The 14,461-nt window shown below is 44.7% G+C and overlaps 1 protein-coding gene across 1 annotated transcript in view; it reads right to left on the bottom strand.

Annotated features, from left to right (window-relative positions):
- The window catches only part of CAPNS1 (calpain small subunit 1), a 40,333-nt gene that overhangs the window by 16,530 nt on the left and 9,342 nt on the right, over positions 1-14,461 (bottom strand). Inside the window, exons 2-3 of the mRNA XM_040323382.1 lie at positions 5,021-5,149; positions 3,524-3,557 (exon numbers count right to left, since the gene is read on the bottom strand). Of these exons, the coding sequence (XP_040179316.1) occupies positions 3,524-3,557; positions 5,021-5,136 (150 nt within the window). The 5' untranslated portion in view covers positions 5,137-5,149. The remainder of the gene's footprint in view (positions 1-3,523; positions 3,558-5,020; positions 5,150-14,461) is intronic.

Raw genomic sequence — 14,461 nt, 5'->3', positions numbered from 1 at the left:
AGCCGAGCCAACCTGCTGCAGTGAGCGGTCGGCAAGCGGTTAATAACACGTGTGAATGAGCCCAAACATTTTTCCCGAGTCATCATTCAGGACAACTCACACAAAGAACATACCCTGGTACTCATGATGGGGCAGAACCCTGAAGAAAGGATTTTTGACTTGCGTGGGAAAAGAGAAAGCAGAATGTCAATATAAAAGCCTAACCACATCAAAACAGAAATGTCATGAAGCATGCAGTTTGTGTCAAACAGCCAGCGGCTGACGTGGCTTTCAATGTATATAATGGTATGAATCCTAATAAAGAGAACAAGTTTTGCTGCCAAGTACAGGATCTGTATTGTTCCAGCATGTGAGAAGTATCATGAATAAGGGAAGCAGACGGGAGGATGGGGAGGGGCTTTAGTAGTGGAACACCCCCAGGCCATTCATAAGAACTATTTGGGAGAGAAGTGAAGCTGAACTCCAAGCAAACAGCTGAATATAAAGAGCAAACACATAGTTGGGAGCAGTTTTTTTCTGTCCATTCAGGGTCCAAGATTCGCACAGCTCTGCCCTAAAGCACAGCCAAGCAGATGAAACCACTTTGTTACCGTTAACCGCTTGCCAACCGTATACTGTACAAATACAGCGGCAAGGTGGCTCTTCTGTGCAGGATCATGTACCTTTATGTGATCCTGCAATTCTGGGTCTGGGGCGGCGGCCGACAAACAGATTGGCTCCCGATGTTTCCAATCAGCAGGTCCAGCGGACTGGATGGCCACCAGGACCCGCCGATCGCTCGAGACAGAAGCAGAACGCCAGTCTGCCTATGTAAACAAGGCAGACTGCCGTTCTGTCGGTAGGGAAGGTAGTGATCCTGCAAAGCAGAAACACAGATCTCTGCCTTCCCAGAGTACAAGCACCTCCTACACAGTGAGTAGGCACATATTTAGCCCTTCGATCGCCCCTGCCAGTGTCATTAGTACAGTGACAGTGCATATTTTTTAGCACTGATCACTGTATTGTGTCACTAGTCCCCCAAAAAGTGTCAAAGTGTCCAATTTGTCCACCGCAATATCACAGCCCCGCTATAAATCGCCGATAGCTGCCATTACTGGTAAAAGAGGGGGAAAAAAAAAATTCATAAATATACAGAGCTAGATTCACATACGCAGCGCAAGTTGAACGATGCGCCGTCGTATCTAAGCGTGCTATTCAGGGAACTAGATACGCCTGAATTCCTGCCTTTTCCGACCGACGCAAGTCTTTTATGCCGTCGTATCTATTTACGCTGGCCGCTAGGGGCGCTTCCGTAGATTTACGCGTAGAATATGTAAATGAGCTACATACGCCGATTCACGAACGTACTTGCGCCCGCTACGCCGTTTACGTAAGGCTTACGTCCGGCGTAACGTTACCCCTGCTATATGAGGCGCAGCCAATGTTAAGGTATGGACGTCGGAACAGCCGTCAAATTTTACAATGTTTATGTAAGTGGTACGTGAATGGGGCTGCGCGTAGGTTACGTTCACGTTGAAAGCATTGCGCCGACGTTTCTTAGGGAGTATATGCGACGTGATTCTGAGCATGTGTGCGCATGCGCCGTACGAAAGGCAATTCATTTACATGGGGTCAAGGCTAATTTAAATGAAGAACGCCCCCTACCTGCCTATTTTGAATTAGGCAGGCTCACGCCGGCCTATTTACACTACGCCGGCGCAACGTACGGGGCGGGATCTTTCTGAATAATTTTCTGGGCTCCCTGTTTTACGTCTGCGTAGCGCATATGAGATGCACTACGCCGGCCAAATGAAGTGCCAAGCTACCTGAATCTAGCTCACAGTTTGTAGACGCCATTACTTTTGCGCAAACCAAAATACACTTCTTGGGATTTTTTTTTTTTTAACAAAAATGTGTAGCAGAATATGTATTGACCTAAAATTGATGAAGAAATAATTTGTACTTTCTGCTATAAAACATATCCAGTAAAAAAAAAAAAAAAAAAAAAATCTATTTATTTTTTTTCAAAATTGTCAGCCTTTGTTTACAGCGCAAAAAAAACAGAGGTGATCAAATACCACCAAAAGAAAGCTCTAGTTATGTGGGGAAAAAAAAAAACACACACACACACACACACACCAAATTTGTATACAGCGTCACACGACCGCGCAATTGTCAGTTAAAGTAACGCAGTGCCGTATCGCCAAAAAAACGGCCTGTCATGAAGTATTCTGAAAATGAAGACCGGGTCGCGGGCGTGCGACCAACGGCTGGGCACCTAAAGAGGACGTATATGTGCGTGCTTTTGCCCAGCCGTGCTATTCTGCCAACGTAAATGTGCAGGAGGCGGTGGTTAAAGTGGTTGTAAACCCACTTTATCATTTTCTGGCTTCATCATAAAAATAAAAAAAAATCGCCCCTGTATACCTTATTTCGCAACGCTGCTCGGTGATCACCGCCTGCCGTTCCCTCTTCCGATCCGAGAGCTGGCCGAGAATTCCCTACTGACGTCAGTCGGGAGGAGAGGAGGAGATAGGCAGGCGGTCACGTGAGTGCTGAGCTGTGCTCAGAAAAAAGGATTTTTGTACTCACCGTAAAATCCATTTCTCTGAGTTCATAGACGGACACAGCCTTCATTGACCTTAGGGTTATGCTTCTCCTGGTAGGAAGAAGCATAACCCTAAGGTCAATGAAGGCTGTGTCCATCTATGAACGAAAGAGAAATAAGGTATACAGGGACATTTTTTTTTTTAAATAAAAGCACAGACACTGGCGACATTGCAGTATTTAACACAGGAGATTGCCAGAAATGTATAAAGTTACAATAGCAGCAGAAGGGGGCGGGCACTGTCACGAGCTGACAGGCGGGGAGGGGGAGAAGAGAGCCGATGACGGAGGCACGTAAACAGACTACGGTTTCAGGGCTCAGCAGCCATGATAAACCGTGGTCAGTTTACAGGGGGAGAGCAGAACCAGCCAGCCATTTCAGGTGATACAGGGGCAAATGACGCAGTACAAGCACTGTGCTGCTATTCATGCTTTAAAAAAGGGACAGGATAAATTTATATTTTTTTAGGATTAACAAATGCTTTTAAATAAAACGCCCTGCTTGCACGAGGCCTTAGGTTTAAAATATGCCCAACGTAAAAAAAAAAAAAAAAAAACAACACACAACACACACACACACACACACATTTTTCCACACCGGGGGAACCACAAGTGAGGGTGTGCAGCCATACACTTCTAACAAAAGAAAAACCTCTTATGCTATGCATATTTTAGGTCTAAAAAGTCAATGAGCATGTAGTGTTATTCACAATACACTGCGCACAGCCCACCCCAGTGCTGGTTCTATCATTGGGGAACTTGATAGAACTCAATCAAACTAAACCTTTAACAGTCAACCACAAGTGTAACACAGTACAACAGACATGGCAATCGTCAGATGAAATCAGCCCATGTTAGGTGAAGGTATTCTCATTTTAAATAGTTCCTTCTGAAAAGCTTAACGGGAAGATATTAAAACGTCAGGAAGAAAACTTACAGGAGGATCTGGTTTGTAGTTTGCAGCAGCCTCACTGGATAGGAAAGAAAAAAAATAAAAAATAAATAAAAAAAGTGTCAGAGTATGGCAATAGAACATAAAGCAATGAGTATGGCAAACATTACAAAAAGTCATAATCCTACATACCCAACTCAAGATCAAATACCTTAATTTAAGAAAGTGCCTACAGGGACAAGTGAATGAGGTGTGGGGACACATTGAGCGTCCTTTAAAAGGGGTGTGTAAAAAAGTTCAGTAAATGGTCCGATATCTCAACGACAACATGGGCCAGGTGCACATGATTATCCAGAGATATGTCGAGAAGTGCCACTTAGCGTGGACCATCAGGGTACACCCACTGTGGACAGTCAAACTAAGTCAGTGTGAGAGGTAGGGTCACAGTGCAATGAAGCAATGAGTGATTTTGGTGCAAGTGTACGGGACAGAAGCCATGAGCAGAAAATGTGTTTACGACCGGTTGAAACACTTTTGCAATGGGAAGAAAACCGAGGATGAGCCATGTTCGGGTCGGCCGACGACAAGCAGAAACCAAGACATGATCGAGTGAGTGTGACAAAATGCTGGCATGAGATCGGCAACTGACCATGATTGATGGCAGAGGAATTGGGCATTAGCAAGGACATGGTACGCACTAGGGTTGACAAGATACTACTTTTTTAGGACCAAGTACAAGTACCGATACTTTTTTTCATGTACTCACCATTAACGATACTTCTTTTTTTAATGCCATGTGACAGTTTGACTGATAGGTGGCACCTATGGGCACTGGCACTGAAATGCAGCAATAAATGACATGAGGAAATGCTATTCTGCAGCACCCATCTTGGTACACCCTGCACTCGGCATCAGTAAGTATCAGCAGACATCTTGTCACACCCAGCCCAAACTATATGGTCTGGATGTAACAAGAGGTCAGCTGCTAACTTACTGTGGGTATGCAGGGTGTGCCAAGATGGGCGTCGGGATGTCCAAGCTGACGGCGACCGCTCCGCCCACCAAGGCTGCCCGATCCGCCTACCGATGCCGCCCGCCGCCGACCAAGTATCGGGTTAGGCATTGGGAGCATTTGTGCGAGTACTTGTACTCGTACAAATGCTCAGTATCGGTCCCAACACTGATACTAGTATCGGGACAACCCTAGTGCGCACCATCGTCTGCAAAGATTTGGGTAAGCAGGAGATCTGTTTCCAGTTTGTGGTGCAAAAGCTGACAGACGAACAGAAAAGCAAAAATGGTTGGAAACCTCTGGAAAGGTCATAAGTAGGACTGGACAGTAGATGTTGTTAGATAATGCGCCTGTGCATTGTTGCGATCCGTGTGCGCCAATTCATGGCTCTGTGCGTTGTATACAACAGTGGATGAACATATCTCTGTTGAGTCGCTGCTAAAGTAATGTAGGGACACTGAGTGGTCAGCCGGGCACGAAGTGTTCCCATTACATAAAACACTCAAATAACATACAACACAAAGTCTTACAAGAGTGAACTCATCATGCCTCCAAACATTCCTCCTCCTCCTCCTCCTCCTCCACCGAATCCACCGAATCCCCCACCACCACCGCCGCCGCCCGCATATCGATTTATCAGGAACATGATTGCGTTAAACCTGAAAACGGGAAAGAAAAGATTTTAATTTGAGAAAAATAAACTTCCATGTAGAATTCATTCCGGTACTCAATACATTAACAGTGAAATTATGCTTTGCCTGCATATAACCAACTTCAGTACTAGCTAGAGATGCACCCGAAATTTCAGCGGCTGAAACATAGCTGAAAAAATTGTGTTTTTTTGTCATTTTGCAATTAAAGAAAAAAGGTGGCGATAATAATGCATGCGATTTTGCTGCGATTATACTGTGTTTTTCATAGGGCACGCCACTCAAAACCCATATTAAAAAAAAACGTAACAGGTGCGTTCTTGCTGCGTTTTCAATGCATTTTAATGGGAAGGTGGGTTTTTAGGTGCGTTTTTTTTAACTGACCAAAAACACTGAAAGCAAGGTTTTTAACACCACAACAGAAGCGCAAAGGACCAGTGTGAAGCCATAGGGCAGGGGTCTGCAAACTACGGCCCTCCAGCTGTTGTAGAACTACAAGTTCCATGAAGCATTGTAAAACTGATATTCACAGACATGACTAGGCATGACGGGAATTGTAGTTTATTAACAACTGGAGGGCCAGAGTTTGAGGACCCCTTCCATAGGGGTTGATTTACCAAGACCCCTTTCACACTGGGTTGCTTTGCAGGTGCTATAACACTAAAAATAGCCCCGGCAAAGCGACCTAAAACAGCCGCTGCTGTCTCTCCAATGTGAAAGCCCAGAGGGCTGTCACACTGGAGCGGTGCGCTAGCAGGATGGTAAAAAAAGTCCTGCTAGCAGAATCTTTGGAGCAATGAAGGAGTGGTGTGTGTGTATACCGCTCCTACCCATTGAAATCAATGGGGCACCGCGGCTACACCACCGGCACCTGCAGAGGCGCTTTGCTGTGGTTTTTAACCCTTTCTCGGCTTCTAGTGGGGGGGTAAAACCGCCCTGCTAGCGGCTGAACAGCGCCTAAAAATTGACAGTAAAGCTCCGCTAAAAATAGCAGTGCTTTACCGCCGACGCTGCCCCCTGCCCCAGCATGAAAGGGGCCTAAAGGCAAATCCACTTTGCAAGCGCACATGGAAGTGCAGTCATTGTAGATCTAAAGCAGGGGTGTCAAATTCAATTTTATCGTGGCCCACATGAGCATTATAATTGCCCTCAAAAGGGCCGGTTGTATCTGTAAGATTAGATGTCCAGCGCATCCCCTCCCCATATCTTATATGTCAAGAGCCCCTCCCACCATCAGAAGTTGAGTTCCCCCACTCTCCCTTACATCACAGTGCACCCCCCTTTCCTTATGCTGCTGCTGGGAAGAAGCTGGATGCATTGCTTGAAAGCAGAAATGAAGAATCTGGAGGAGGACCAGAGGAGGGCTGGAGCTCTCCTGCAGCTGCAGGAGAGGTGCGAGGGCCACATGAAATGGCCTGGAGGGCCGGATTCGGCCCGCGGGCCTTGTGTTTGACACCTGATCTGAAATGAGAATCTCTGCTGCTGATTTCTATCATTCAATCGTGTACAAAAATACTGTTTTTTTTTATTTTCCTTGCATGTCCCCCTCGGATCTCCAGCAACTGCACTTACAGTTTAAAAGTTGATTTGCCTTTGGTAAAGTAACCCCATACTGTACATAGAATTTAAAAGGATGCATTTTTCTTGCGCTAAAGTTGCCGATAATGGCCAACAATAAATGAATATTGATTGATTGATTCAGGATATTAAATTAAAGTCGACTATAATTAACTTGCATAGCTCCACTCCACTCCAAAAAAAAAAAAAAAAAAAAAGATTTGTATACTAAACATTTTTTAGTCCACTCCGGTCACATAATGCACAGCTCTGGCTTTCCTAAGTGAGGCTGTATCCACACCTCTGCATTTTGAATCGCGGGATTTGCCGCGATTCTCCCTGCGATTTTAAAGCGTTGTGGTGCGAATGAACAATGAACTTAAATCAGGAAAGGCTGGCAACTCGGCATGCTCAAAGTAGTTTGTTACATGGATACAGGTACAGAATATATTCTGATGCTTTTCGGCTATTTTTTTTTTTTTTTTTTTACCGGGGGGGGCGAAGACTTGCAACTCCCCTGCCTGCCCAGGTATCGGGTGAGGCATCAGAGCATCCCCCAAGGCCCCCCAATCCCCCCCCCTCCCCCCCAAGTACTCGGGGAAATGCTCGGTATCGGGACATTCCTACTTACAACACAACTTGAAGTTGCCTCCAGGACAGGACTTTGCCAGTGGCTTATCATGAAGGGAAACTCCATGGCAAATTTTTAATAAAAACGGCATGGGTTCCCCTCCAAGAGCAAACCAGGCCCTTAGGTCTGGTATGGATTTCAAGGGGAACACCCACGCCGAAAAAATGGCATGGTTCCCCCCCAAAATCCATACCAGACCCTTATCTAAGCACGCAGACCTGAACCGTTCCAGGCCGCATGCCGTCAACATGGGGGGGGGTGTAGGTGCTTTGGGGCAGGGGGGCGCCCTGCCCCTCCCCCCACCCGAAAGCACCCTATCCCAATGTTGATGAGGACAAGGGCCTCTTCCCGACAACCCTGAGCGTTGGTTGTTGGGGTCTGTGGGCGGGGGCGCTTATCGGAATTCGGGAGCAACATGGGGACAAGGTGCTTTAGGGGGGGGGGCGCTTGCTCGTCCCCACCCCCCTTCCTGACCAGCCAGGCTGCGTGCTCAGATAAGGGTCTGGTATGGATTTTGGGGGGACCCCCCCAATGCCGTTTTTTGGCGTAGGGGGTTCCCCTTAAAATCCATACCAGACCTAAGGGCCTGGTATGCTCTTGGAGGGGAACCCATGCCAGTTTTTAATTTAAAATTTGGTGTGGAGTACCCCCTCATGATTCATACCAAATACCACTTGGAGCGACTTCAGTAGTGTACATTAAGACGTCTCCCATTCTCTATAATGTAATTTGACAAGTCGTGTGACTTGGGGCAACTTCAAGTCAGATTCCAAGTCGCCCCTGTGTGAACCGGCTCGAAAAGGTTTAGGCAACCAGGAGGTATGAGCGCCAACACAAACAGACATCCGCAGTAGTTCTTTGGCTATCTGTCTACCAGGATTTGTGTATCCCCGATTTAGATCACACAGAGACCGCAGATGGGGATTGGTCTGACAAAGCATTTCAGGCACTTTGATTAAAGTGTGCATATGGATGGGATGTGACCATTGCAGAGCTGTCAGCAGGACCCATGAGACCCCTCATACACACATGCAAGGGACAAAAATGGCATACTTGTCACAGGTTTCTGACAATGTCTGCTGGGCTGTGTTGCCTGGTGGCCAGTAATAAATCTATTACTAGAGTCAGGCTTCTGATGGGATCTAAACAAGCCCAGGCATTAACAGCACCTGTTCATAGGCAGAGATATGTCCCAGTACAGCCAGCCTACAGAGTTTTATTCTCTACTGACAATACCCTCATAAGAGATTGTTCACTACATACTTTGGTGGGATTAAAAAAAAAAAAAAAAGAAAGCCAATTAAGGCCCAGATTCACATAGATGGGCGCAAAATTGTGCGGGCGTAATGCATCTCATTTACGTTACGCCGCCGCAAGTTTTTCAGGCAAGTGCCTTATTCACAAAGCACTTGCCTGTAAAGTTGCGGCGACGTAGCGTAAATCACCCGGCGGAATTCAAATTCGGCGGGTAGGGGGCGTGTTTCATTTAAATGAAGCGCGTCCCCGCGCCGAAACGAACTGCGCATGCGCCGTCCCTAAAATATCCCAGTGTGCATTGCTCCAAATGACGTCATTGGTTTCGACGTGACCGTAAATGACGTCCAGCCCCATTCACGGACGACTTACGCAAATTTTTTAATTTTCGACGCGGGAACGACGGCCATACTTAACCGCTTCCATACCGGGCTGTTATACACACATCCCTACCAGGCCTATTCTGGCACTTCTCTCCTACATGTACAAATCATAATTTTTTTGCTAGAAAATTACGCAGAACCCCCAAACATTATATATGTTTTTTTTAGCAGACACCCTAGGGAATAAAACGACGGTCATTGAAACGTTTTATCTTGCACGGTATTTTACGCAATAATTTTTCAAACGCCTTTTTTTTGGAAAAAAATTGTTTCATGAATTAAAAAAAAATAACAAAACAGTAAAGTTAGCCCAATTTTTTTGTAAAATATGAAAGATGATGTTACACCGAGTAAATAGATACCTAACATGTCACGCTTTAAAATTGCGCACACTCATGGAATGGCGCCAAACTTCGGTACTTAAAAATCTCCATAGGCAACGCTTTGAAATTTTTTACAGGTTACCAGTTTAGATTTACAGAGGAGGTCTAGTGCTAGAATTGTTGCTGGCACTCTAACGCACGCGGCGATACCTCACATATGTGGTTTAAACGGCGTTTACATATGTCACCGGGACTTGAGTGTGCGTTCGCTTCTTCTTACATTGTGCAGAATCGCCGGCACAAGAGAAGGATATCTGAATGATGCCTCTAGCTGAAGGTTCTGGTGCGAACCAAACGGGGGGGGGGGGGGGGGGGTGTTCGGCTCATCCCTAATCAGAAGATACAATTGGTCTCTTATAGAAGAGACTTGCAATTCAGGTTCAAAGGCCTTTTAGAAAATGCTGCACAAAAAGCTTTAATATAAAAAAATAAATAAAAAAAAAGGGAAAGAGAAGAGATATTCAAATAAAAGTCATTCCACATTCTGGATGCAAATCAATTGATGAAGGGAAGCTCTGTCACAAGCATTAGACCATGGAACAAGTTTTTGTCCAGAGCTGGCCTCACCTGCTCCTATCCGTGTACACAGCATCGTATTACAATCAATAAAGGGATTATTACTGGAGGAACCGGTTGTACCACCTCAGTAATACAGATATACACTCACTGGAAGATGGTGCAAATAAAGTCAATGCATAGCTAAAACCAAAAAAAGTTATGCGTAAAAAAAATAAAAAAAACCCTGCCAGCATATACAGTGCCTTAAAAAAGTATTCATACCCCTTGTCATGTTACAACCAAAAACATAAAATGTATTTTATGTGATAGGCCAACCCAAAAGTGGCACATGATTGTGAAGTGGAAGGAAAATTAAAAAACGGTCTTCAAAATGATTTACAAATAAATATCTGAAAAGTGTGGCGTGCATTTGTACTCAGCCCTCCTTACTCCGATACTTCCAACTAAGATCTAGTAAAATCAATTTCACCTAATTCGTAAATAGAGTCCACCTGTGTGTAATGTAATCTCAGTATAAAATGCATCAGTTCTGTGAAGCCCTCAGGAGGATTGATAGAGAACCTTAACCCCTTCACGCCGAGCATACGCATATATGCGTCCTCGGCTTTCAGGGGGTTAGACCGGGATGATGCCCGTGTTGCTTGGAGCTAGCGGTTGACTTTCCAGACATAACTGTTGCGGCTAAAAGCCGCTTGGATGTTATCCCGGAGGAGCCACCCATAACATTTTTTGTCGACTGCCACCGTAATATGCATCATTCCATTCTCCTGAATGTAAACATGGAAGCGACGTCACTTCCAGTTTACTCGGCTGCCAATGGCGCCGCAAAAAAAAAAAAGGGGGGGGGGGATTACCTGTCACCACCTATTACTGTCACAAGGGATGTTTACATTCATTGTGGCTGCAATAAAAGTGATCAATTTTTTTTTTTAACCACTCAACGCCCGCCGCACGACTATTTACGTCCACAGAATGGCACGTACAGGCAGATGGGTGTATATATACATCCCTGCCTTCTAGCGGGTCGGGGGTCCGATCGGGTGGCTTACCTCCGGGAGCGATCCGACTCGAGGGGACGGCTGTTCGTTTCTGTCCACCCCCTTGTGATCGCTTCCAGCCAATCCTGTGAGCCGCCGCCGTGTCACTTCCTCTGCCTGTAAAATGTAAACATAGGCAGAGGAAGTGATGCAGCTCTCATCTCAGCGGTATTTTCAAACCGCCGAGATGAGAGAAGAGTCACAGTAAGTCGCACCTAACACTACACTGACACCAGTACACATAGGCACATTTAACCCCTTCCGATCCCCCCACCCTCCTGTCACACTGTCACTGAATGCAGTGATCATATATGTACTGATCACTGCATTTAGTGTCAGTGTGACAGGCAGTTAGTGTTAGGTCCAGGGTAGCCCCGTACCCCACCCCTAATAAAGTTTTAACCCCTTGATCACCGCCCTAGTTAACCCTTTCACTCCCTATTGCCAGTGTCACTAAGCGATCATTTTTCTGATCGCTGTATTAGTGTCACTGTTGCCACTAGGAAGCTAATTTTTTTTTTTATTGCGATTTTTTTTTTTTACTAAAGACATGTGGCTGAATACATTTTGGCCTAAATGTTTGACTAAAATTTAATTTATTCAATTTTTCTTATAACAAAAAGTAAAAAATATTGATTTTTTTTCAAAAATGTCACTATTTTTGTTTATAGCGCTAAAAATAAAAATCGCAGAGGCAATCAAATACTATCAAAAGAAAGCTCTATTTGTGGGAAGAAAAGGTCGCAAATTTTGTTTGGGAGCAACGTCGCACGACCGCGCAAATGTCGGTTAAAGCGACGCAGTGCCGAATTGTAAAAACGCTTCTGGGCATTTAGCAGCATATTGGTCCGGGGCTTAAGTGGTTAAACACAATATAATAATGTAAAAATAAAATAAATAATAAAATTAAAACATTTTTTTTAAAGCGCCCCTGTCCCCACGCAGCAAAGAAAACGCATATGGAAGTCACGCCCACATATGTAAACGGTGTTCAAATCACACATGTGAGGCATCGCCGTGATAGTCAGACTGAGAGAAATAATTCTAGCACTAGACCTCTTCTGTAACTCTAATCTGGTAACTAAAAAAAAAAAAAATAATAATAATAATTAAAACGTCGCCTATGGAGATTTTTAGGTACCGTCATTTGTCGCCATTCCACGAGTGCGTGCAATTATAAAAGTGTGATATGTTGGTATCTATTTACTCGGCGTAACATCTTTCACATTATAAAAACTTTTTTATTTATTTATGAAAATGTGTTTTTTTTCCCAAAAAGTTGAGTTTAAAAAAACTCCACTGCACAGATACTGTGTGACATAAAATATTGCAACAATCGCCATTTTATTCTCTAGCTTCTAGGAGAAAAAAAAAAAAAAAATGCAGGATGCATTAAAGGTGGAAAAAAAAAAAAAAACAGGAGGGTTATTGTACATCATGTGCCTGCATCAATTCATCAGCCGCTTTTTCCGTTTTTATAAGCAATGCTCAATAAAATTTGTATTGTGATTTTATATTATTGTCAGTATCAAACATTCAGTTATTGTTATATTACTTTACTTATCTCCATGGCCTAAAAAGTCCCTAATCTTTTTAGGGGGTTTGCTCTGCCTATATCACTGAATGGTGTCACTACATTTGTTCTACATCAAGGGTGTCAAACTCAATTTTATCGTGGGCCGCATCAGCATTATGATTGCCCTCAAAAGGGCCGATTGTATCTGTAAGATTAGATGTCCAGCACATCCCCTCCCCTTACATTAGATGTCAAGAGCCACCATCAGAAGTGGAGTCTCCCACTGTCTCTTACATCACAGTGCACCCCCCTTTCCTTATGCTTCTGCTGGGAAGAAGCTGGATGCATTGTTTGAAAGCAGAAAGTAAGGGTCTGGAGTAGGACCAGAGGAGGGCTGGAGCTGCAGGAGAGGTGCGATGGCCACAAGAAATGGCCTGGAGGGCCAGATTCGGCCCGCGGGCCTTGTGTTTGACATTGTACAGATAGGATTTAAATAGAAAGCACATGAATTTTTTTATTAAAGTTGTATATGTGTTTTATCCTGACCATTTTTAGTGTGCGGCATCCCTTAATTTCACTTTTTGAATATAATATTTCACCGATTTTTAGAACACTAAGCACGAGGTGGTTCGTTTTTATAATACGAATATACCTGCTCTACAAGTCTGAAGGGAATGCAGGAGGTGTGAGCGCACTCCCTACTACAAACATCATAACGCCCCCACCTTCCCCAGCAGTAAACACCCCCACAAATTCCACACATCGATCGCTGGAACTGGTCAGTCTTCACCTGCAAAACCACATTTCTGTCTAATTATACAGGAAAAGGAGGCATAAAGGACAAGTAAACATAAGCGACACATGCATCTCAGACAATTTAGTGACATTTACAATGTTTGTGCAAACACAACTCATTTAGGGAAATAGATTGGATTTTAGCGTCACACACAGGAATAGTGCAATGTAGGGGTGATAAGCACCGTAATGAGCGGTTCCCAGCAACCCTTTCCCCAGGACAGGCTTCCACATCCAAAAAAGGTAGAGAAGATGTACTATGGCAGATCTGCTTAAAGTGGAGGTTCACCTGGAAATTACAATTTTTAACCTTAGATTGAGGCTCATTTTGTCAAGGGGAATCGGGTAGTTTTTTTTTTAAATCGAAGGCGTACTTACCGTTTTAGAGATGCATCTTCTCCGCCGCTTCCGGGTATGGTCTTCGGGACTGGGCGTTCCTACTTGATTGACAGGCTTCCGACAGGCTTCCGACAGGCTTCCGACGGTCGCATACATCGTGTCACGATTTTCCGAAAGTAGCCGAATGTCGGTGCGCAGGCGCCGTATAGAGCCGCACCGACGTTCGGCTACTCGTGACGCGATAGATGCGATCGTCGGAAGCCTGTCAATCAAATAGAAACGCCCAGTCCCAAAGACCATACACGGAAGCGGCGGAGAATATGCATCTCTAAAACGGTAAGTACGGCTTTAAAAAAAACTACCAGATTCCCCTAGACAAAATGAGCATCAATCTAAGGTTAAAAAAAAAATTCCGGGTGAACTCCCGCTTTAAGATGGACAACCTCCCACTATCGATCATTACCCATCAGAGGATGGTGCCACAGATGTGTAAGCTGTGAAAGATATTCAGTCTTAAACCATGTGGAGTCGACATATCGGAGAGAATTTCTCACAATTATGAAGAATGGGCCAAGACGCTGCATGCTGAAATTCTCCATATAATCCACCAGCATGTTTACAGACAACAAAAACTTTCTCCAGCAAAAACTATTTTTACAGTGGACTATGTGATGCATACTACCACATTATGCTATTGTTTTGCAGGGTTTTTTTTTTCACCCCCAGCAGTTTACTACTGCTTTAAGAGCCGGTTCACACTGGGGCAGCACAACTTGCCGAGCGACCAAGTCGCCTGATGAGTCGCCCCTGTGTGAACCGGCTCCAAGGCTCCATGCACACTGGCTTAAAAAAAAAAAAAAAAAACGTTGCTTCTACGGGAGTTGTGTTCTGCCTGTAGAAGCAGCTC

This window comes from Rana temporaria, chromosome 9 (assembly GCF_905171775.1).
Source record: "Rana temporaria chromosome 9, aRanTem1.1, whole genome shotgun sequence".
Lineage (NCBI taxonomy): Eukaryota > Metazoa > Chordata > Amphibia > Anura > Ranidae > Rana > Rana temporaria.
Note: the sequence above shows the minus strand (reverse complement) of the source record. Positions and strands in the feature narration are given on the sequence as shown.